General features: G+C 44.5%; 1 protein-coding gene across 1 annotated transcript in view; it reads right to left on the bottom strand.

Annotated features, from left to right (window-relative positions):
• Positions 1 to 11,902: 11,902 nt before the first annotated feature.
• The window catches only part of evpla (envoplakin a), a 92,027-nt gene continuing 80,842 nt past the window's right edge, over positions 11,903 to 23,087 (bottom strand). Inside the window, exons 21-22 of the mRNA XM_063030924.1 lie at positions 22,737 to 22,829; positions 11,903 to 15,663 (exon numbers count right to left, since the gene is read on the bottom strand). Of these exons, the coding sequence (XP_062886994.1) occupies positions 12,220 to 15,663; positions 22,737 to 22,829 (3,537 nt within the window). The 3' untranslated portion in view covers positions 11,903 to 12,219. The remainder of the gene's footprint in view (positions 15,664 to 22,736; positions 22,830 to 23,087) is intronic.

Raw genomic sequence — 23,087 nt, 5'->3', positions numbered from 1 at the left:
TGGATAGACATGTCAGAATGGGAATGGGATGTTGAATTAAAATGTGTGGCCACTGGGAGATCCTGCTTTCTCTGGCGGACAGAGCGTAGATGTCCAGCAAAGCGGTCTCCCAGTCTGCGTCGGGTCTCGCCAATATATGGAAGGCCACATCGGGAGCACCGGACGCAGTATATCACCCCAACCGACTCACAGGTGAAGTGTCACCTCACCTGGAAGGACTGTTTGGGGCCCTGAATGGTGGTAAGGGAGGAAGTGTAAGGGCATGTGTAGCACTTGTTCCACTTACACGGATAAGTGCCAGGAGGGAGATCAGTGGGGAGGGATGGGGGGGACGAATGGACAAGGGAGTTGTGTAGGGAGCGATCCCTGCGGAATGCAGAGAGAGGGGGGGAGGGAAAGATGTGCTTAGTGGTGGGATCCCGTTGGAGGTGGCGGAAGTTACGGAGAATAATATGTTGGACCCGGAGGCTGGTGGGGTGGTAGGTGAGGACCAGGGGAACCCTATTCCTAGTGGGGTGGCGGGAGGATGGAGTGAGAGCAGATGTACATGAAATGGGGGAGATGCGTTTAAGAGCAGAGTTGATAGTGGAGGAAGGGAAGCCCCTTTCTTTAAAAAAGGAAGACATCTCCCTCGTCCTAGAATGAAAAGCCTCATCCTGAGAGCAGATGCGGTGGAGACGGAGGAATTGCGTGAAGGGGATGGCGTTTTTGCAAGAGACAGGGTGAGAAGAGGAATAGTCCAGATAGCTGTGAGAGTCAGTAGGCTTATAGTAGACATCAGTGGATAAGCTGTCTCCAGAGACAGAGACAGAAAGATCTAGAAAGGGGAGGGAGGTGTCGGAAATGGACCAGGTAAACTTGAGGGCAGGGTGAAAGTTGGAGGCAAAGTTAATAAAGTCAACGAGTTCTGCATGCGTGCAGGAAGCAGCGCCAATGCAGTCGTCGATGTAGCGAAGGAAAAGTGGGGGACAGATACCAGAATAGGCACGGAACATAGATTGTTCCACAAACCCAACAAAAAGGCAGGCATAGCTAGGACCCATACGGGTGCCCATAGCTACACCTTTAGTTTGGAGGAAGTGGGAGGAGCCAAAGGAGAAATTATTAAGAGTAAGGACTAATTCCGCTAGGCGGAGCAGAGTGGTGGTAGAGGGGAACTGATTAGGTCTGGAATCCAAAAGAAGCGTAGAGCTTTGAGGCCTTCCTGATGGGGGATGGAAGTATATAAGGACTGGACATCCATGGTGAAAATAAAGCGGTGGGGGCCAGGGAACTTAAAATCATCGAAAAGTTTAAGAGCGTGAGAAGTGTCACGAACATAGGTCGGAAGGGATTGAACAAGGGGTGATAAAACAGTGTCGAGGTATGCAGAAATGAGTTTGGTGGGGCAGGAGCAAGCTGAGACAATAGGTCGGCCAGGACAGGCAGGTTTGTGGATCTTGGGTAGGAGGTAGAAACGAGAAGTGCGGGGTGTGGGAACTATAAGGTTGGTAGCAGTGGATGGGAGATCCCCTGAGCGGATAAAGTCGGTGATGGTGTGGGAGACAATGGCCTGGTGCTCCTTAGTGGGGTCACGATCGAGGGGTAAATAAGAGGAGGTATCCGCGAGTTGTCGCTGTGCCTCGGCAAGGTAGAGGTCAGTACGCCAGACTACAACAGCACCCCTCTTATTGGCGGGTTTAATAATAAGGTTAGGATTAGTGCGGAGGGAGTGGAGAGCAGAGCATTCCGAAGGAATGAGGTTGGAATGGGGACAAGGTGCGGTAAAGTCAAGACGGTTGATGTCCCGTCAGCAGTTATATTCCGTCACCTTATATTCCGTCTGGGTAGCCTCCAACCTGATGGCATGAACATCGACTTCTCTAACTTCCGCTAAGGCCCCACCTCCCCCTCGTACCCCATCTGTTACTTATTTTTAGGCACACATTCTTTCTCTCACTCTCCTTTTTCTCCCTCTGTCCCTCTGAATATACCTCTTGCCCATCCTCTGGGTCCCCCCCCCTTGTCTTTCTTCCCGGACCTCCTGTCCCATCATCCTCTCGTATCCCCTTTTGCCTATCACCTGTCCAGCTCTTGGCTCTATCCCTCCCCCTCCTGTGTTCTCCTATCATTTTGGATCTCCCCCTCCCCCTCCAACTTTCAAATCCCTTACTCACTCTTCCTTCAGTTAGTCCTGACGAAGGGTCTCGGCCTGAAACGTCGACTGCACCTCTTCCTACAGATGCTGCTTGGCCTGCTGCGTTCACCAGCAACTTTGATGTGTGTTGCTTGAATTTCCAGCATCTGCAGAATTCCTGTTGTTTGGCTCATAGTAAATTTCTTTCCTCTCACCTATGCCCTCTAGTTCTTGATTCCCCTACCACAAGAAAAAGACTGCATTCACCCTATTTTTGCCCCTCACTTCTGGAAGATCACCCCTCATTCTCCTATGCTCCTGTGCTCCAAGACCAACTGACTGCCCCAAAATTTCTCTTTAACATAAGCCTTCTAGTCTCAGCAGCATCCTCATAGACCCCCTCTATACTCTTCCAGCTTAATGGCATCTTTCCTGTAGCAGGGTGTCCAAAAATGAACACAAAATCCCAAATGCAGCCTCCCCAATGTCTTGTACACAGTAATATAACATCCAACTTTCTATACTCATTGCCCTGACTGATGAATGCCAGCTTGCCAGGCTCCTCCTATCTGTCATGTTGCCTTGTTATACTGCTAGATCCCTCTGCTCTACGCCAAACCCAGGGCCATTCGTTCTCTGTGAAAGTCATACCCTCATTTGTCTTTCCAAAGTGCAACACATTGCATTCATTCAGATTAAACCCCACTTGCCATTTCTGAGCCTACTAACTCAACTGATCATGATCCGTCTGTACATCCCGATAACCATCTCCACTGTCAAAGTGTGTGATTCTGGATGAAGTCCTTTATATGGACAGGTGGAGTGGCTTTATCCAACTAAAGGAACATTCCACGGTAATATAGCCCGATCCATCCTTTCCAACAGTGGGGAGAAGGCTGAACACCAGTACGCAGGGACACTTGGTGCAGACGTACCCGCTCTGTATGTAGAACGTGATGCAATAATGGAGGTGAGAGTGGGGTAGTGGAGGTTTGTATATCAAGGCTCCATATTTGAGCTTCAGATGAAAAGATCTCGAATAACTACTTTCAATGCAGGCATGTGGTATGAGTCAACACAAGCAGCGCTGATATTGCCGCACACCTGAGACACAGGTTCCTTTCTGCACCTGACAGGGATTGCTGTTTCCAGAATGGTATATCTTTTCTCCTGAGGCAAACTAACACTGAAACCGGGATTGACTCTGGATCTGTGTCCAATTGACACTGAGACAGGAATAGGGTATGCGATTGCTCATGGAAACTCAGCGGGTCAGGCAGAGGCATCTGTAGAGAGGAGTAAAGAGTCGTTATTTCAGGCTGGGATCCTCAGGACTGGAAAGGAGAGGGTGATAAAGTTTAAGGGAATGGGGGATTCTCAGATTCCTGTAAACAATGGATTAAGTACTGTACTGACTATGTCTGTGACTGCAGTGTGCTTGAATAATGTCTCACAGCTGCCTTCTTTGGAGCAAGATAATTAAAGTCCGCCCAGGTCTCTGGGCGTTTCACACCTTTTGATTTTGACAAAAAGCAGTACCTGATGGGAATTAGACAGAACATTCCTTTCTCAATTAAAACACAAATTTGACGGATGGTCTTATCTTTGTAATTAAGTTGTGGCTCCAGCAAACCAAGTAGGACATTCCCTTTTTATTTAAGGTGGCTGGAGTGTCTAACAAATTGATTGTCCTTTTGTATCAATAGTCCATTGACTTGGCCGGAATAGTTATTAAACTGATTGTTCTCTGTATCAATAGTCCACTGACTTGACCGGAACGGTTATCAAACTGATTGTTCTTTTGTATCGGTGGCCTTATAACTTCTGACAATTCTGACATCGGGCAGTGAACTTGTAGAACTGCCAGGGAGATGAGAAGGGGTCTCTCCCTGATGTTGGGTCCGAGTTCACCCGCCGGCTGAGCTCGAAGAAATGAACGGGTGAAAAGATAAGTAACGATCTTTTTGTGCTGTCATTATTTGATCCAGCAAAGTTACGTTTACAAGGGGAAGAAGCTAGAATACAAAGGTGGGAGAGAGGAAGGAGATCCGTGGAGCCAGGTGAGGAAGAAGATAGGTGGGGATGAAGTGAGAAATTGGGAGGTGAAGAACGGGGAATCTGATAGGAAAGGAGAGTGGACTTAAGGGTGGGGCACTGGGGGAGGTGACAGGCAGGTGAGGAGAAGAGAAGGGAAAAGGGGGGAGCCAGAATGGGAATAGAAAAAAGAGGGAACAGGGAGGAGGAAGAAATTAAGGGAAGTTGGAGAAATCGACGTTCATGCCACCAGGTTGGAAGCTAATCAGATGAAAGAAGCTTCGGCTAGAAAGATGTGTCAGCTCTGTGTAAAGCGTCTGTTAAGGTTTCCTTCTTGTTTTTTTTCCCCCTCTTTTACTGTGCCATTTAAATGGCTGTGTTGTGCTCTTCGTGTCGGATGTTGGAGAGCTGGGAGACACAGAGTCTCCTGGGGAACTACGTCAGCGTGAAGCGTATCTGGCTGCAGCTCCTGAAGACCGTGTTAGGGATCTGGAGCAGCAATTGGATGACCTTCAGCTTGTACGGGAGAGCGAGGATATAATTGATCAAAGTTACAGGGAAATAGTCACCCTGAAGTTGCAGGAGGCGAGTAGCTGGGTGACCGTCAGGAGAAATGGAAATGGGCAGTTAGAGCAGAGCACCCCTGTAGCCATTCCCCTCAGAAACAAGCTTACTGCTTTGGATACTTGTATGGGGCATGACCTCCCGGGAGAAGGCCACAGTGACCAGGTTACAGGCACTAAGCATGGGTCCGTGATGCAGAGGGGAAAGAGAGAGAAGGGAGCAGTAGTGATAGGGGACTTGATAGTGAGGGGAACAGACAGGAGATTCTGTGGACGTGAACAGGACACCCGGATGGTATGTTGCCTCCCAGGTGCCAGGGTCAGGGGATGTCTCAGATCACGTCCACAACATTTTGGAGAGGGAGAGAGAGCAGCCAGATATCTTGGTACATATTGGTACCAATGACATAGGAGGGAAAAGCAATGAGGTCCTGAAAAAGAGAATTTAGAGAGCTAGTGGAAAGCTGAAAAGCAGGACCTCCCGGGTAGTAATTTCTGGATTGCTGCCTGTGCCATGTGCCAGTGAGGGTAGAAACAGGATGATCTGGCAGATAAATGTGTGGCTGAGAAGCTGGTGCAGGGGGCAGGGCTTCAGGTTCTTGGATGATTCACTCCTGGGGGAGGTATGACCTGTTCAAAAGTGAAAAGTTGCACCTGAACCCGAGGGGAACCAATATTCTCTTTGTTAGAGCTGTTGGGGAGGGTTTAAACTAACGTGGCAGGGGGTGGGAACTGGAGTGAAGGGACTCAGGATAGGACGGATGGTAATGGAGTAAAGGTAGCGGGCAGTCAGACTGTCAGGAAGGGCAGGCAAGTGATGGGACTTAATTGCAGCCAACAGACTGAGTTTCAAATCATTAGGGATGCAGAATCAGAAAGGACAGCAAATACAGTACTCAAGGTGTTGTATCCAAATGCGTGTAGTATAAGAAATAAAATGGATAATCTTGTTGCAATATTACAGATTGCCAGGTATGATGTTGTGGCCATCACTGAATTGTGGCTGAAGGTGGTTGTAGTTTGGAGCTGAATGTCCAAGGTTACACGTTATGTCTTGAGGGATTGGAAGGTAGGCAGAGAGGGGTGGTGTTGCTGTACTGGTAAAGAATGGGATCAAACAGTAGAAAGATGAGACATAGTATCAGAAAATGTTGAATCCTTGTGGGTTGAGTTCAGAAACTGCAAGGGTAAAAGGACGTTAATGACAGTTATATATACAGGCCTCCCAACAGTGACTGGTTACAACAAGAAATAGAAAAGGCGAGTCAAAAGGGCAATGTTATGGTAGTCATGGGAGATTTTAACATGCAGGTCGATTGGGAAAATCAGGCTGGTAATAGATCTCAAGAGAGTGAGTTTGTTGAATGTCTAAGAGATGGCTTTTTAGAGCAGTTTGTCGTTGAGCCAGCTAAGGGATCAGCTATACCATATTGGGTGTTATGTAATGAACTGGTGGCGATTAGGGAGTTTAAGGTAAAATAACCCTTAGGAACCAATGGTCACAATATGAATTGAGTTTGACTTGTAATTTGATAGGGAGAAAGTGAAGTCTGATGTAGCAGTATTTCAGTGGAGTAAGGGAAATTACAGTGGTATGAGAGAGGAGTTGGCCAAAGTAAATTGGAAGGAGCAGGGATATCAGCAGAGCAGCAATGGCACACATTTCTGGGAAAAATGAGGAAAGTGCAGGACGTGTATTCCAAAAATGAAGAAATACTCAAATGATAATATAGTACAACCATGGCTGGCAAGGGAAGTCAAAGCAATTGTAAAAGCAAAAGAGAGGGCAGACAACAAAGCAAGAATTAGTGGGAAGATAGAGGATTGGGAAGTTTTTAAAAACCTACAGAGAACAACTAATGAAATTATTAGAAGGGAAAAGATGAAATATGAAAGCAAACTAGCAAATAATATCAAAGTGCTTTTCTCATGTATGTTAAAAATAAAAGAGAAATAAGAGTGGATAAAGGACCACTAGAAAATGAGGCAGGAGAAATAATAATGAGATACAAGGAGATGGCTGATGAGCTAAATGAGTATTTTGTGTCAGTCTTGGCTGTGGAAGACACCAGCAGTATGCTTGATGTTGTAGTGTGTAAAGGAAGAGAAGTGGGTGTATTTACCGTTATAAGAGAGAAGGTGCTCAAAAAACTGAAAGACCTAAAGGTACATAAGTCATCCAGTCCAGAAGAACTGCACCCTAGGGTTCTGAAAGAGGTAGTGTTAGAGATAGTGGTGACGTTAGAAAGGATCTTTCAAAAATCATTGGACTTTAGCATGGTACCAGAGGACTGGAAAATTGCAAATGTTATTCCACTCTTTAAGAAAGGAAGAAAGCAGCAGAAAGGAAGTTATAGACCAGTGAGCCTGACCTCAGTGGTTGGGAAGATGTTAGAGTCAATTGTTAATGGTGAGGTGAGGGGGTACTTGGTGACACAGGACAAGATAGTACAAAGTCAGCATAGTTTCCTTCAAGGAAATCCTGCCTGATGAACCTGTTGGAATTCTTTGAAGAGATTACAAGTAAGATAGATAAAGGGGATGCAGTGGATGTTATGTATTTGGACTTTCAGAAGGCCTTTGACAAGGTGCCACACATGAAGCTGCTTACCAAGTTAAGAGCCATGGTATTACAGGGAAGTTACTAACATGGTTAGAGCATTAGTTGATTGGTAGGAGGCAGCAAGTGGGAATTAAAAGGATCCTTTTCTGGGTGGCTGCCAGTGACTAGTGGTGTTCTGTAGGGGTCAGTGTTAGGACCGCTTCTTTTTATGCTGTATATAAATGATTTAGATGATGTAGCCAAGTTAGCAGATGATACAAAGATTGGTGGAGGGGCAGGTACTGTTGAGGAAACAGGTAGGATGCAGAAGGACATAGACAGATTGGGAGAATGGGTAAGTGGCAAATGAAATACAATGTTGGAAAATGCACAGTCATGCACTTTGGTAGTAGAAATAAATGTGTGGACTATTTCCTAAATGGGGAGAAAATCTAGGGATCTGAGATGCAGAAGGAATTGGGAGTTCTTGTACAGAATACCCTGAAGGTTAACTTGCAGGTTGAGTCGGTGGTGAGGAAGGCAAGTACCATGTTAGAATTCATTTCAAGTGATCTAGAATACAAGAGTAAGGATGTGATACTAAGGCTTTATAAGGCACTGGTGAGGCCTCACCTTGAGTATTGTGAACAGTTTTGGGGCCCTCTTAGAAAAGATGTGCTGGCATTGGAGAGAGTCCAGAGGAGGTTCACAAGGATGATTCCAGGAATAAAAGGGTTATCATACGAGGAACATTTGATGGCCCTGGGTCTGTACTCGCTGGAATTCAGAAGGATGAGAAGAGAATCTCATTGAAACCTTTCGAATATTGAATGGCCTAGGCAGAGTAGATGTGGAAAGGATGTTTCCCATGGTGGGAGAGTCTAGGACAAAAGGGTACAGCCTCAGAATAGAGGAGACAGAGAAATTTCTTTAACCAAATGGTGGTGAATTTGTGGAATTTGTTGCTACGTGCAGCTGTGGAGGCCAGGTCATTGGGTGTATTTAAGGCAGAGATTGATAGGTTCTTGATTGGACATGGCATTAAAGGTTATGGGGAGAAGGCTGGGAACTGGGTTTGAGGAGGAGGAGATAAAAAAAAGGATCAGCTATGATTGAATGGTGGAGCAGACTCGATGGGCTAGATGGCCTAATTCTGCTCCTACGTCTTATGGTCTTATGGTTTAATATGAGGTGTTGCTCCTCCAGCCGCAGGCCATAAGACCATAAGATACAGGAGCAGAAGAAGGCCATTCGGCCCATCGAGCCTGCTCTGCCATTCAATCATGGGCTGGTCTAATTCTTCCAGTCATCCACACTCCCCTGCCTTCACCCCATACCCTTTAATGGCCTGGCTAATCAAGAACCTATCTAGCTCTGCCTTAAATACACCCGATGACTTGGCCTCCACAGCCGCTCGTGGCAGCAAATTCCACAGATTTACCACCCTCTGACTAAAGTAATTTCTCCGCATCTCAGTTCTAAGTAGACGTACTTCAATCTTGAAGTCGTGCCCTCTTGTCCTAGAAACCCAAAGTAAGTAACTTTGCCATATCTAATTGGTTCAGGCCTTTTAACATTCAGAATGTTTCTATGAGATCCTCCATAATTCTCCTGAACTCCAGGGAATACAGCCCAAGAGCTGCCAGATGGTCCTCATATTCATTCCTTGAATCATTCTCTGAACCCTCTCCAATGTCAGTATATCCTTTCTAAAATAAGGAGCCTAAAACTGCACACAATACTCCAAGTGTAGTCTCACGAGTGCCTCAACATCACATCCCTGCTCTTATATTCTATACCTCTAGAAATGAATGCCAACAATGCATTCGCCTTCTTCACAACTGACTCAACCTGGAGGTTAACCTTTAGGGTATCTTGCACAAGGACTCCCAAGTCCCTTTGCATCTCTGCATTTTGAATTCTCTCCCCATCTAAATAATAGTCTACCCGTTTATTTCTTCCACCAAAGTGCATGACCATACACTTTCTAACATTGTATTTCATTTGACACTTCTTTGCCATTCCCACAGTGGCCTTATCATTGCAATAGAGGAGGCCAATAGACTGACCTGTCATAATGAGAATGGGGACTGGATTAAAACAGTTTACCTGTTGTAGAAAGGGAGAAGATGCTCAACAAAGCAGCCCTCAATTTGGTGAGCACCTTCCCTCCATCCCTCCATCTGCAATGGGTGGGGGGGGGTGGGATCACCTTCCAGCTTGTACTCCATCCTCTCCCCCCACCTTCTTATTCTGGCTTCTTCAGTCCTGATGAAGGGTCTCGGCACGAAATATTGACTCTTTATTCCTCTCCATAGATGCTGCATGACCTGCTGAGTTCCTCCAGCATTTTGTGTGTGTTATTCTGAATTTCCAGCATTTGCAAAATCTCTTGTGTTTATGTAAAAGCTAATGCTCAGGTTGATGTTGGGATGAAACAAAAATACAACCCTAAACTATTCCCATCTCAAGCCAAAGAGTTGTAGAGCTATAAAGCTGGGAAACTACCCTTTCAGCCCAATTGGGCCATGCTGGACAAGATTCCCATTTAACTTCTTCCCATTGCCTGCATTTGGCCCATATCCCTCTAAACCTTTCTTATCCCTGTACCCGTCCAAGTGTCCTAATCTGCCTAAGTCCTTTTGCAGACTCAGTCCTTCCTCAACACCTCCTGCCTCTCCATCTATTTTGTATCTTCAGCAGACTTGACCACAAAGCCATCAATTTCGCCATCCAAATCATTGTCCAAATGTGAAAAGAAGTGGTCCCAACACAGATCACTGCTCAGCACCACTAGTCACCAGCAGCCAACCAGAAAAGGCTTTCTTTAGTCCCATTCTTTGTTTCCTACCAGTCAGCCAATCGTCTATCCATGCTAGTATATTTCATGCAATACCATGGGTCCTTAACTTGCTTAAAAGCCTCATTATGTGTCATCTTGTTAAAGGCCTTCTGAAAATCCATGTAAGTATTATCTATTGACTCTGTCTACCCTGCCGATCATTTTTTCAAAGAATTCCAACAGATTGGTCAGGCAAGGTTTACTCCTTCAGGGAACAATGCTGACTTTGACCTATTTTATCAAGTGCCTCCAAGTTTCCGGAAACTTCATCCATAATAGTCAACCGCTGAAGTCAGGCTAAATGGCCTATAATTTCCAGATTCTTGCTTCCCTCCCTTCTTAAAGAGTGTCATTTACAATTTTTCATTCACCAATCCAAAACCATTCCAGAATCTAGTCATTCTTGATCTATCACTATTAATGCCTCCACACTCTCTTCAGCCCTCCTCTGTTAGAATCCTGGGGTGTAATCCATGTGGTCCAAGTGACTTATCTACCTTCAGACTTTCAGCTTCCCAAGTGTCTTTTCCTTAGTGATAGCAACAACACTCACGTCTGGCCCCGACATTCTCGAATTTCTGCTCAAATTTCTGGCGTACTGCAGGTGTCTTCCACAATGAAGTCTGACGCAAAATACCTATTGAGTTCATCAGCCATTTCTTTGTTCCCCCATTACTACCTCTCCAGTGTAATTTTCCAGGGGTCCTTTCATTGTCTATGTTTTTGGCCCATATCACTCTAAATGCATCCTAACTATGTACTTATCCAAATATCTTTAAAACCTTGTTATTGTACCTGCCTCAGCCACCTTGATGCACCTTCCCTGGGCATGGGACTATGTATGTTTCATCTATTTCACGCCATCATTTTATACATCTTGATAAAGTTATCCCTCAACCTCCTTCATTCAAATGAATGAAGTCCTAGCCTGCCCAATCTCTTCCTATAACTCAGGTCCTGGCAGCATCCTCATAAATATCTTTTCTGCACTCTTTTTAATTACAGGGTGACCAAAACTATACACAGTAGTGCAAGTGAGGTCTCATCAATGTCTTGCACAACTGCACATAACATTGCAGCATCTATACTCAGAGCTCTGACCGACAAAGGCCAGCCTCCTTCACCACCCTGCCACTTCCATGCCACTCTGTGCCCACAACACTCTCCAGGGCCTAACCATTCACTGTATGTCCAATGCTGATCTGACTTCCCAAAGTCCAATACTTAGTACTTAACTACATTGCACACCATTTGCCAATCCTCAGCCCACTTGCGTAGCTGATCAAGATCCCTGTGGTAATTGATAAACTTCTTCACAGCTGATGACACCACCTATCTTAGTAGCATCTACGAACTTACTAACCACACTTTGCACCTTCACATCCAGACTGGTTATGAGCAGTTCTCAGGAATGGAACCTTGTTGTAAACCTGAGACATCTTGTAAAACATAATCATGAGGGGATATTGGACTTCAGGTTTGTATTCCTTCCCCTCCCACCACCCAACCTTCTTCCCAAGCCACACTCTCTTCCAGCCCCATCGAGTCCCTTACCCTGGACACCTCCACTCCATGCAATAGCTCTTCCATGAGGCAGAGAGACCGAGAAGAGGTGAACAGGACTCAGGACCACCCTCTGACCCCCCTGCCAAAGTGCTTCATGTTTTGAAATTTTCCTAATATTTAGAGGCATTTTAAAATGACATGAACTTCAATAAGTAATTTTTTAAGAAATTGAATTAGCCTATGATAACATTGATTGTTTAACTGAATGGAAGAAGACTTGAATATTTTTCATATTTGTCTTTATTAATGAAATATTTGATGCTGTAATGAAGTCTCTATGACACAAGAGCAGACCAATGTTTCACATCCTGCACCTTACCATTTTCCACACACTTACTATAGAAGCGTAGTAGACAGAATGAGATAGCATTGAAATCCCCCATTATATAAACCTTTAAATATATAAAAAAGAGACTTGGTTAGAACAGCCTTAAACCCATGGTGAAAGAAAGTAAGGAAATGCGTAATATAATTCAAAACAGTTAGTAAGATTAAGTTTGGTTTAAAAGTTGAGGGTAATGCATGCTTAACACTCAGTGGTATCTGTTGGCAGTGGTTAATACAAGCCAGAGTATGAAGAGTAATGAGGTCTTGGTGATTGATAGCTGGAAAACACATGTGGGTCTGACTTGACTGGGAGAAGCAAGAGGCCGGAAAGCTCATCTTTCTTGCAGCGCTTCATCAGTTCTTTGTAATTGACTCTCTCCTCTGTCATGGGATCAACAAGATCCCTGGCATAGTTGGATTCTTCCTGGAGGACTCTGGCGGTGTTGTTATCGATCATGTTCGACATGAGGGCATCCGTGGTGGACACACGGCCGGAGCGGTTGGGGTCTACTAGTCCCCCAGTGAGGTACTGGGCTTCCAGGTACTGGTAAGCCACATCATTGGGCAGCCAGCCCTTCTGAAGAGCCACCCCCACAGAAAGGCGTTCCTTTGTGACAGGGTCTTCAAGCCCGGTGAAAGCCTTCTGTGCATTGAGCAACCTTCTCTCATGGGTTTTGTCAATCAGGTTTCTGTCTAATGCCTTATGGACGGAATGCCTTTCCCGGGTTGAGATGTCTATGATCCCACCTGTAGCTGCCTGTGCTTCCAGCAGCCTTTGAGCTGTGATGGGCTCGAGTAGCTTCTTGTTTAAGGCATTGGTAATGGACATCTTTGTGTTAGTGGTGTTGTCAAACACTCCAGCTATGGGTTGCTGATCGCGGTCAGCGTGTGCCCGATAGGTTGCAAAACTTGGGCTAGAATAGTTTGGTTGATACCCTGAAGAAAATGCTGGCATGGAATTCACGGTGCTGATATGTAATGCTGTTGCTTTCTCTTCACCTGCTACCAACAGTGCAAACTCAGATATTGGGAGCTTCCCATCCCTATAGAGTTTCAGCTCTTCCTTTGTGATTCTTCTGTCTTTCAGAGCTGCGTCAATGGAGTATTCTTTCCCACTTTTCTTGTCTCGAAGGACAGAGGATTCTCCTGATATTCCATGGGTGAAAATCTCTTCCCAATCACACTCCAGCTCTTGTAGGTTAATATATTGTTTCCGATCTATTATGTTCCTTCTGTAAGCCTCATAGGGTGACAATTCCTTTCCAGTATCTGGATCCACAATGGATATCTTTGTGGACAGATTGGTTTCTCTCATCTGGATGTCTCGTTGACGTGCTTCTTCCCTGTTGATCTGTGACTCAAGGTTTCGGATTGTGTACTCTTTCTCGTGAATTTTGTCCCTCTCGTTCATGATCTCCTTCTCTATCCATGATAGTTTATCATCCATCTCTTGCTTCCTTTGTTTTTCTTTCACATGGTGCTGACTCAGACGTTTGGACTCCTCTTTATGGACAAAGGTCTTTTGTTCTCTTTCTGCCTCCAGGTTCTTCAGCTCATCCTCCAGTGCTGACTTCTCACGGAAAGCATCATCTCTGGCCTTTCTCAGATCTGATTCCACCTTGTATCGTGATTCTATCGTGTTTTCCAATTTCTCGCACCTGTCTTTAACCCTTCTTATTTCCTCTTCTATGTCCAGCCTGGAATTCTTCTCCTTGTTGTACAAATCTCGTGTGTGGGCATGCTCTTCCTCCAAGGCCTTGTCTTTTTCTATCCGGATAACTTCTCTGCAGATGAGTTTTTCTTGGGATTTCTCTTTGTGGAGAATCTCCAACTCGAGTTCAATTTTCTTGATTTCTTTGTCCAAATTAGTAACTTTATTCCTTTCTTGGTCTAGCTGCTGACGTAGGGATCCAGCTAATCTTTCAAGAACTGGATCCTTTTCTACCTTGAGGACTTCTTCGGTGACAATCTTCTCTTCCAAGGGAGGAGGATTGGACTCTAGGTTGCGTATTTTATATTTGATTCCTTCCATTTCATTTTTGATGTTCTGGTGAATGCCCTTTTCCTCCTCAAGGTTTAGTTCTTTCTCTCTTTCTTCTACCAGAGCTTTCAGATGCTGGACTTCCCTGTCCAGGTTCCGCCTTTGGTTTCGTTCATCATCTAAGGTTCTGCTCAAGCTGTAGTGTTCCCTGGAAAGTTTTGGATCCTTTTCTAGGCGAACCATTTCCTGAACCACAATCTTCTCTTCAGGCTTTTGCCTCTGCAACTGAGAGTACATATTCTGCAAATCAAACACTATTGTTTCAATATTCCTTCGTTTCTCCGATTCTTCACGGATTATTGTTCGGAGTCGCTTCACTTCCTTATCCAGCATTGGGTCATCTTCATACTTGACAACATCTTTGGTCACTACTTTGGTCTCAATCTTTGACCGTTCTTTGCGCCACTCATCTCTTTCGTTTTTCAACCTCTTAATCTGCACCTGCATATCACCATGTTCATCGTCCATTTGAGGGAGTTTATGTTTGAGTTGATCAATCTCCTTAAGCATTTCTGGGCTTTTCTGAAGCTTCACAACTTCCTTGGTGATATCTTTATACTGAATTTGAGGTTTCCTGTCTTTCAGCACTTCTAGGTCCCCATGGGCGATGGTGATTTCCATCTCCACGTCCCCCCTTCTCTTTGCAATTTCTCGTATTTCTTTCTTCAATTTTGTTATCTCTTGCTCAGTTTCAGGAAGGACACGGAAATTCTCTTGAACTATTTCTTTTGTTTCTATTTTTGGTTTCTGATCATAGATAATTCTGTACTTCATTTGCAGCTCATTCAGTTCTCTCTCTAGATCACTATTACTCTGGCTTTCTTCCTCACAAAGCTTTCTGAATTTGACTAAGTCCTTTTCAAGTTGAGGGTCCTTTTCTATCTTCTTGATCTCCTTAATCATGACCTTTGGACTAGTTTTTCCGGTTTGTTTCTCCAGGGTCTCAATCTGAGTTAGAATATCGCGTATCTTTTCAGTCAGAACTTGTTTTTTATGACCCTCGTCTTCAATCTCGCTTTGAAGACTTTTGGAAGCCTTCAACATATTCGGGTCCCTTTCTACTTTCACTTTTTCAACCACAATGACTTTTTCTTTAATGTTGATTGGCTTCTGCTCAAGGATGGTGACCTCTCTTGTTAGGCGATCCCAGTCACCGATGGTTATCTGCTTTTCCCTTCTCAGAGTATTAATTTCACTGCGTAGATTTTCAGCCTTGACATCCAAAGCAGGGAGCCTCTCAATTTTCTTCACCTCTTTAGTCAGCAGCCCAGTGTTGGCATTTTTCTGATTATCTTCCAGCAAACTGATTCTCTGCCTGGTTGAATTTATATTAGTCTGGGTTTCCTGTCTCTGTTTCCGCACTTGGTGGATTTCGTTGCGCAAGTCAGAAAGGCTGGCTTCTATTTTGGGGTCCCTGTAATACTGCACCACCTCTTTCTCTTCCATTTTATCCACTGGCCGACGGGCTCTCAGAAGACTAAGTCTCTTGCTCTCCTCCTGAAGAGTTTTTTCAACTAATTTGGTCTTCTTCGCCTCATCCTGGTATTGTTGTTGGATGTCACCACCTTTGCTGCTAAATGTTGACTTCACATTCTGTTGCATAACGACCTCATCTATTGGACGTTCTTGATGCTTAAAAGAGATAATAATAATAAGGTTTAGATCAATGTTCATTATTTACACAGCATTGCATGTTATTTAAAACAAACAGGCCATTTGCCCTCTAACGGTAGTACTTCTATCTTTCACTATTAAACCTCTTCTGCATATCTTTGCACTGGTATTCATTTGCCTTAACCAACCTATAAGGTAGTGAGTTCCACATTCTAACTACTCTCTGCACAGAGAAGATCTCTGAGTTTTTTTATTGGATTAATGCTGCCTTAGTACCGGTGTTGTAAATGAATCAATGCTCGGTCATCTGACCATCAGACATAACAACAAAGCTTAGTTTGACAAACCACATCACAGTGGGTCATCCAGTCATTGGGGTTCATTAGTTGTCATCTGCAACTTTCATAACATCTCCTTTTAGTTGATCAGAACTGACATTCTTTTTGATTTTTAACTGCAAAGAGTCTGTCTCTGCTTTAAGAGGAGGGTTTGAATCCAAACTTTAAGACAGAAGCCTATTATTGCAGGTAAACGTGAAGCCCAGGACCCATAATCAGTCTTACTTAGTGTGGTCAGCTGTTGGTACAGTGACAGGCAATGAGACTGCAGATAAATTCAGTTCAAGTGAAGCACACAAGTATGGAAATTGAACCAGAGCTACACGCAGAGAACATAGCACTCCAATTCTGAAACTCAAAAGCAAGGTTTAACATTGTCACCACTTCATTTGTCCATTTCGATAACTATGCAAGAACAAATATCCTATGTTTTGTCCATAATCGAGAAGTACTCTGTAAATAATGAGACGAAAATAAGATGAAGTGCCCATGCTTAAACAGTGAATGACATGACTTCTGTTACGAATATGACATATGATGTTGTTAAACCGGGGACGCTAGTGATCTGTAATTAACATCACTAAAACTCTATTGTTTTCCCTTGCTCAATATTCATTTCCTCTAGATGGCAGAGACAGTGCTAGAACCCAAACCTATTTGGAGAAGCTACCTCAGCTCGTATGACAGCAGCTTTGGTTTGCCTAATGTGGGAAAGAGAACATTGATTAAGGTGCTCACTTTCTGACAGCTGGCCATTTTCCGAGTTAAGACTTCTAATAATATTGTCCACAGTAGCGCCTTGAGGGGGTGGGGGAGGAGGAGAGAGAAAGAGAAAGAGAGAGAGAGAGAGAGAGAGATAGAGAGAGTTAGAGAGAGACAGAGAGACAGAGAGAGAAATAGAGAGAGACAGAGAGAGAGAGATAGAGAGAGATAGAGAGAGTTAGAGAGAGAGAGAGATAGAGAGAGTTAGAGAGAGAGATAGAGAGAGTTAGAAAGAGAGAGACAGAGAGAGAGAGAGATAGAGAGAGATAGATAGAGAGAGAGAGAGATAGAGAGAGACAGAGAGAGAGAGATAGAGGGAGAGAGTTAGAGAGATAGAGAGAGAGTTAGAGAGAGAGAGATAGAGACAGAGAGAGAGATAGAGAGAGAGATAGAGAGAGTTAGAGAGAAAGAGAGACAGAGAGAGAGATAGAGAGAGAGATAGAGAGAGTTAGAGAGATAGAGAGAGACAGAGAGAGAGATAGAGAGAGACAGAGAGAGAGATGAGAGAGAGAGATAGAGAGAGAGAGACAGACAGAGAGAGAGAGAGATAGAGAGAGAGAGATAGAGAGAGTTAGAGAGAGACAGACAGAGAGAGAGAGATAGAGAGAGACAGAGAGATAGATAGAGAGAGAGATAGAGAGAGTTAGAGAGAGAGAGACAGAGAGATAGAGAGAGACAGAGAGAGAGAGAGAGAGAGAGATAGAGAGAGAGATAGAGTTAGAGAGAGAGAGAGATAGAGAGAGAGATAGAGAGAGTTAGAGAGATAGAGACAGAGAGAGAGATAGAGAGAGTTAGAGAGAGAGAGACAGAGAGAGAGAGAGATAGAGAGAGATAGAGAGAGAGAGATAGGGAGAGATAGAGTGAGTTAGAGAGAGAGAGACAGAGAGAGAGAGATAGAGACAGAGAGAGAGAGATAGAGAGAGTTAGAGAGAGAGAGAGAGACAGAGAGAGAGATAGAGAGAGAGATAGAGAGAGTTAGAGAGAGAGAGAGACAGAGAGAGAGATAGAGAGAGACAGAGAGAGAGATAGAGAGAGAGAGACAGAGAGAGAGAGAGATAGAGAGAGTTAGAGCGAGAGACAGACAGAGAGAGAGATAGAGAGAGACAGAGAGAGAGATAGATAGAGAGAGAGATAGAGAGAGACAGAGAGAGAGATAGAGAGAGATAGAGAGAGTTAGAGAGAGAGACAGACAGAGAGAGAGAGATAGAGAGAGACAGAGAGAGAGATAGAGAGAGAGACAGAGAGAGATAGAGAGAGACAGAGAGAGAGATAGAGAGAGATAGAGAGAGAGATAGAGTGAGTTAGAGAGAGAGAGACAGAGAGAGAGATAGAGAGAGAGATAGAGAGAGTTAGAGAGAGAGACAGACAGAGAGAGAGATAGAGACAGAGAGAGAGATAGAGAGAGAGAGAGAGAGAGATAGAGAGAGTTAGAGAGAGAGTGAGAGAGAGTTCGAGAGAGATAGAGAGAGTTAGAGAGAGAGACAGACAGAGAGAGAGAGATAGAGAGAGACAGAGAGAGAGAGAGATAGAGAGAGAGATAGAGAGAGTTAGAGAGAGAGAGAGACAGACAGAGAGAGAGAGAGATAGAGAGAGATAGAGAGAGAGAGATAGAGAGAGAGAGATAGAGTGAGTTAGAGAGAGAGAGACAGAGAGAGAGATAGAGAGAGACAGAGAGAGAGAGATAGAGAGTTAGAGAGAGAGACAGACAGAGAGAGAGAGATAGAGAGAGACAGAGAGAGAGATAGAGAGAGAGAGATAGAGAGAGAGATAGAGAGATAGAGAGAGTTAGAGAGAGAGTGAGAGAGAGAGTGAGAGAGAGAGAGATAGAGATAGAGAGCTCAGATTCAGAATCAGGTTTATTATCACTAGCATGTGACATGAGATTTGTTCACTGAGCAGCAGCAGTTCAATGCAATACATCATCGAGCAGAGAAAACAAAAAATAATAATAAATAAACAAGTACTTTGCTTCAGTATTCATCATGGAAAAGGATCCTGGCGATTGTAGGGATGGCTTACATCGGACTGAAAAGCTTGAGTATGTAGACATTAAGAAAGAGGATGTGCTGGAGCTTTTGGAAAGCATCAAGTTGGATAAGTCACCGGGACCGGACGAGATGTACCCCAGGCTACTGTGGGAGGCGAGGGAGGAAATTGCTGAGCCTCTGGCGATGATCTTTGTATCATCAGTGGGGACAGGAGAGGTTCCAGAGGACTGGAGGGATGCGGATGTTGTTCCATTATTCAAGAAAGGGGGTAGAGATAGCCCAGGAAATTATAGACCAGTGAGTCTTATTCCAGTGGTTGGTAAGTTGATGGAAAAGATCCTGAGAGGCAGGATTTATGAACATTTGGAGAGGAATAATATGATTAGAAATAGTCAGCATGGCTTTGTCCAAGGCAGGTTGTGCCTTATGAGCCTGACTGAAGTGGGCTGAGAAGTGGCAGATGGAGTTCAACCCAGAGAAGTGTGAGGTGGTACACTTTGGAAGGACAAACTCCAAGGCAGAGTACAAAGTAAATGGCAGGATACTTGGTAGTGTGGAGGAGCAGAGGGATCTGGAGGTACATGTCCACAGATCCCTGAAAGTTGCCTCACAGGTAGATAGGGTAGTTAAGAAAGCTTGTGGGGTGTTAGCTTTCATAAGTCGAGGGATAGAGTTTAAGAGTCGCGAGGTAATGATGCAGCTCAATAAAACTCTGGTTAGGCCACATTTGGAGTACTGTGTCCATTTCTGGTCGCCTCACTATAGGAAGGATGTGGAAGCATTGGAAAGGGTACAGAGGAGATTTACCAGGATGCTGCCTGGTTTAGAAAGTATGCATTATGATTAGAGATTAAGGGAGCTAGGGCTTTACTCTTTGGAGAGTAGGAGGATGAGAGGAGACATGATAGAGGTATACAAGATATTAAGAGGAATAGATAGAGTGGACAGCCAGTGCCTCTTCCCCAGGGCACCACTCCTCAATACAAGAGGACATGGCTTTAAGGTAAGGGGTGGGAAGTTCAAGGGGGATATTAGAGGAAGGGTTTTTGCTCAGAGAGTGGTTCGTGCGTGGAATGCACTGTCTGAGTCAGTGGTGGAGGCAGATACACTAGTGAAATTTAAGAGACTAGAAGACAGGTATATGGAGGAATTTAAGGTGGGGGTTTATATGGGAGGCAGGGTTTAAGGGTCAGCACAACATTGTGGGCCGAAGGGCCTGTACTATGCTGTACAATTCTATGTTCTATGTTCTATTTTGAGGATGTGACTAAACACATTGATGAAGGTAGAGCAGTAGATGTAGTGTATATGGATTTCAGCAAGGCATTTGATAAGGTACCCCATGCAAGGCTTATTGAGAAAGTAAGGAGGCATGGGATCCAAGGGGACATTGCTTTGTGGATCCAGAACTGGCTTGCCCACAGAAGGCAAAGAGTGGTTGTAGATGGGTCATATTCTGCATGGAGGTCAGTGACTGGTGGTGTGCCTCAGGGATCTGTTCTGGGACCCCTACTCTTTGTGATTTTTATAAATGACCTGGATGAGGAAGTGGAGGGATGGGTTAGTAAGTTTGCTGATGACACAAAGGTTGGGGGTGTTGTGGATAGTGTGGAGGGCTGTCAGTGGTTACAGTGGGACATTGATAGGATGCAAAACTGGGCCGAGAAGTGGCAGATGGAGTTCAACTCAGATAAGTGTGAGATTTTGGTAGGTCAAATATGATGGCAGAATATGGTATTAGTGGTAAGACTCTTGGCAGTGTGGAAGATTAGAGGAATCTTGGGGTCCGAGTCCATAGGACACTCAAAGCTGCTACGCAGGTTGACTCTCTGGTTAAGAAGGCATACAGTGCATTGGCCTTCATCAATTGTGGGATTGAGTTTAGGAGCTGAGAGGTAATTTTGCAGCTATATAAGACCCTGGTCAGACCCCACTTGGAGTACTGTGCTCAATTCTGGTTGCCTCACTACAGGAAGGATGTGGAAACCATAGAAACGGTGCAGAGGAGATTTACAAGGATGTTGCCTGGATTGGGGAGCATGGCTTATGAGAATAGGTTGAGTGAACTCGGCCTTTTCTCCTTGGAGTGACAGAGGATGTGAGATGACCTGATAGAGATGTATAAGATGATGAGAGGTATTGATCACGTGGATAGTCAGAGGCTTTTTCTTGTGTTAGCTAAAATGGCTAACACAAGATGAGACAGTTTTAAGGTGCTTTGAAATAGGTACAGAGGAGATGTCAGGGGTAATCTTTTCTACGCAGAGAGTGGTGAGTGTGTGGAATGGGCTGCCGGTAACAGTGATGGAGGCGGATACGACAGGGTCTTTTAAGAGACTCCTGGACAGGTACATGGAGCTTAGAAAAATAGAGGGCTATGGGCAACCCAAGGTAATTTCTAAGGTAGGGACATGCTCAGTACAGCTTTGTGTGCCAAAGAGCCTGTATTGTGCTGTAGGTTTTCTATGTTTCTAAGTCAATCAATTACAGTATATGTATATTGAATAGATTTTAAAAAACATGCAAAAACAGAAATACTGTATATTAAAAAAAAGTGAGGTAGTGTCCAAAGATTCAATGTCCATTTAGGAATGGGATGGCAGAGGGGAAGAAGATGTTCCTGAATCACTGAGTGTGTGTCTTCAGGCTTCTGTACCTCCTACCTGATGGTAACAGTGAGAAAAGGGCATGCCCTGGGTGCTGGAGGTCCTTAATAAAGGACGCTACATTTCTGAGACACCGCTCCCTGAAGATGTCCTGGGTACTTTGTAGGCTAGTACCCAAGATGGAGCTGACTAGATTTACAACCCTCTGCAGCTTCTTTCAGTCCTGTGCAGTAGCTCTCCTCCCCATAGCAGACAGTGATGCAGCCTGTCAGAATGCTCTCCACAGTACAACTATAGAAGTTTTTGAGTGTATTTGTTGACATGCCAAATCTCTTCAAACTCCTATTGAAGTATAGCCGCTGTCTTGCCTTCTTTATAACCACATCGATATGATGGGACCGGGTTAGATCCTCAGAGATCTTGACACCCAGGAACTTGAAGCTGCTCACTCTCTCCACTTCTGATCCCTCTATGAGGATTGGTATGTGTTCCTTTGTCTTACCCTTCCCGAAGTCCACCAGGGGTGCAGTGCTAGCTGGAGCACACCGGAGCACGTCCGGCACCTCTTTAAGAAAAAAACCGAAATAAACAAGCTAATTAATTAGGTGCTGCCCAGGGTGATTTGAGTATCTCAGAAACTGCTGATCTCCGGGGATTTTTACGCACAACAGACTCTGGAGTTTACAAGGAATGGTGCCAAAAACAAAAAAAGCATCCAGTGAGTGGATTTAACAAGATGTTTTCACTCACAGAACAGCCACTTGCTGGATTTTTTTTGTTTTTAGCTTGTTTATTTCGGCATTTTTCTTGAGGAGGTGCCGGACGCACTCCGGTGTGCTCCGGCTAGCACTGCACCCCTGAAGTCCACAATATCTTTTTCAATAGGTGTTTTGGGATTCCACACTGTTCATGTAAGGTCCATTGTAATGCTGATGGAGGGAGAACTTGCTGAGTAAATCTGAGATTCCACAAATAATTGACCCACGTAGTCTCCCCTGCAATCATTTTGTAATAATTGTACCCAGGTTATAAAAGTCATGTACATGTAGGAGCAAAGTTCTGAGCACTGGCCACTGGTTGATAAACACTCACTGATGTGAATTTCACGACACCATGAACTGTAAAGGGCACTGGGCATCCTGAAGTACAGCCAAATGTGAAGGTAAATGTTATCTGAATTAATCCAGGAGAGCCTCAAGAAGTCAGCTACTCCCTGCAGCCCATGATAATGAACTATGGATCTGCTGCTGGGTGGCAGGATAGACCTTGGACTACTGAACACCAGGGCCTCTGGGAGTTATACCAGAATTAAAAGAGGGGCTATAGTACATTCATCAACAATATGTCATCCTTCGCTCTCAGATACTAAGAACCCTCAGCAGTTACCACTTGCTTACCTTTTGCTTAACCTTGGTCACAAATTCCAGCTGGCTCAGCAACTGATCATTTGATGAGGAGACCTCAGCAAAGCGTTTGACCGTGTTCTTCTCCTGTAAAGGAAACAAAGAGTGTTATTTGGGAGTCACATACAGTATATTCACTGCAATTGGAGTCTGGAAAAAGGGCGAGTGAGTGACAAGGACATTAATTCACACAACACAGAAGAAGTCCAGCCAACCCGTTGTGACCATGTTGGTTTTTAAATGATTATATCATCAGTTCCCTTTGCATAAGACTATGAGACATCATGGCTGATCCTCGATCCTACTTAACCCCGTACACCTGCATTCTCACCATAACCTTTGATC

Source organism: Mobula hypostoma, chromosome 22, assembly GCF_963921235.1.
Source record: "Mobula hypostoma chromosome 22, sMobHyp1.1, whole genome shotgun sequence".
Lineage (NCBI taxonomy): Eukaryota > Metazoa > Chordata > Chondrichthyes > Myliobatiformes > Myliobatidae > Mobula > Mobula hypostoma.
Note: the sequence above shows the minus strand (reverse complement) of the source record. Positions and strands in the feature narration are given on the sequence as shown.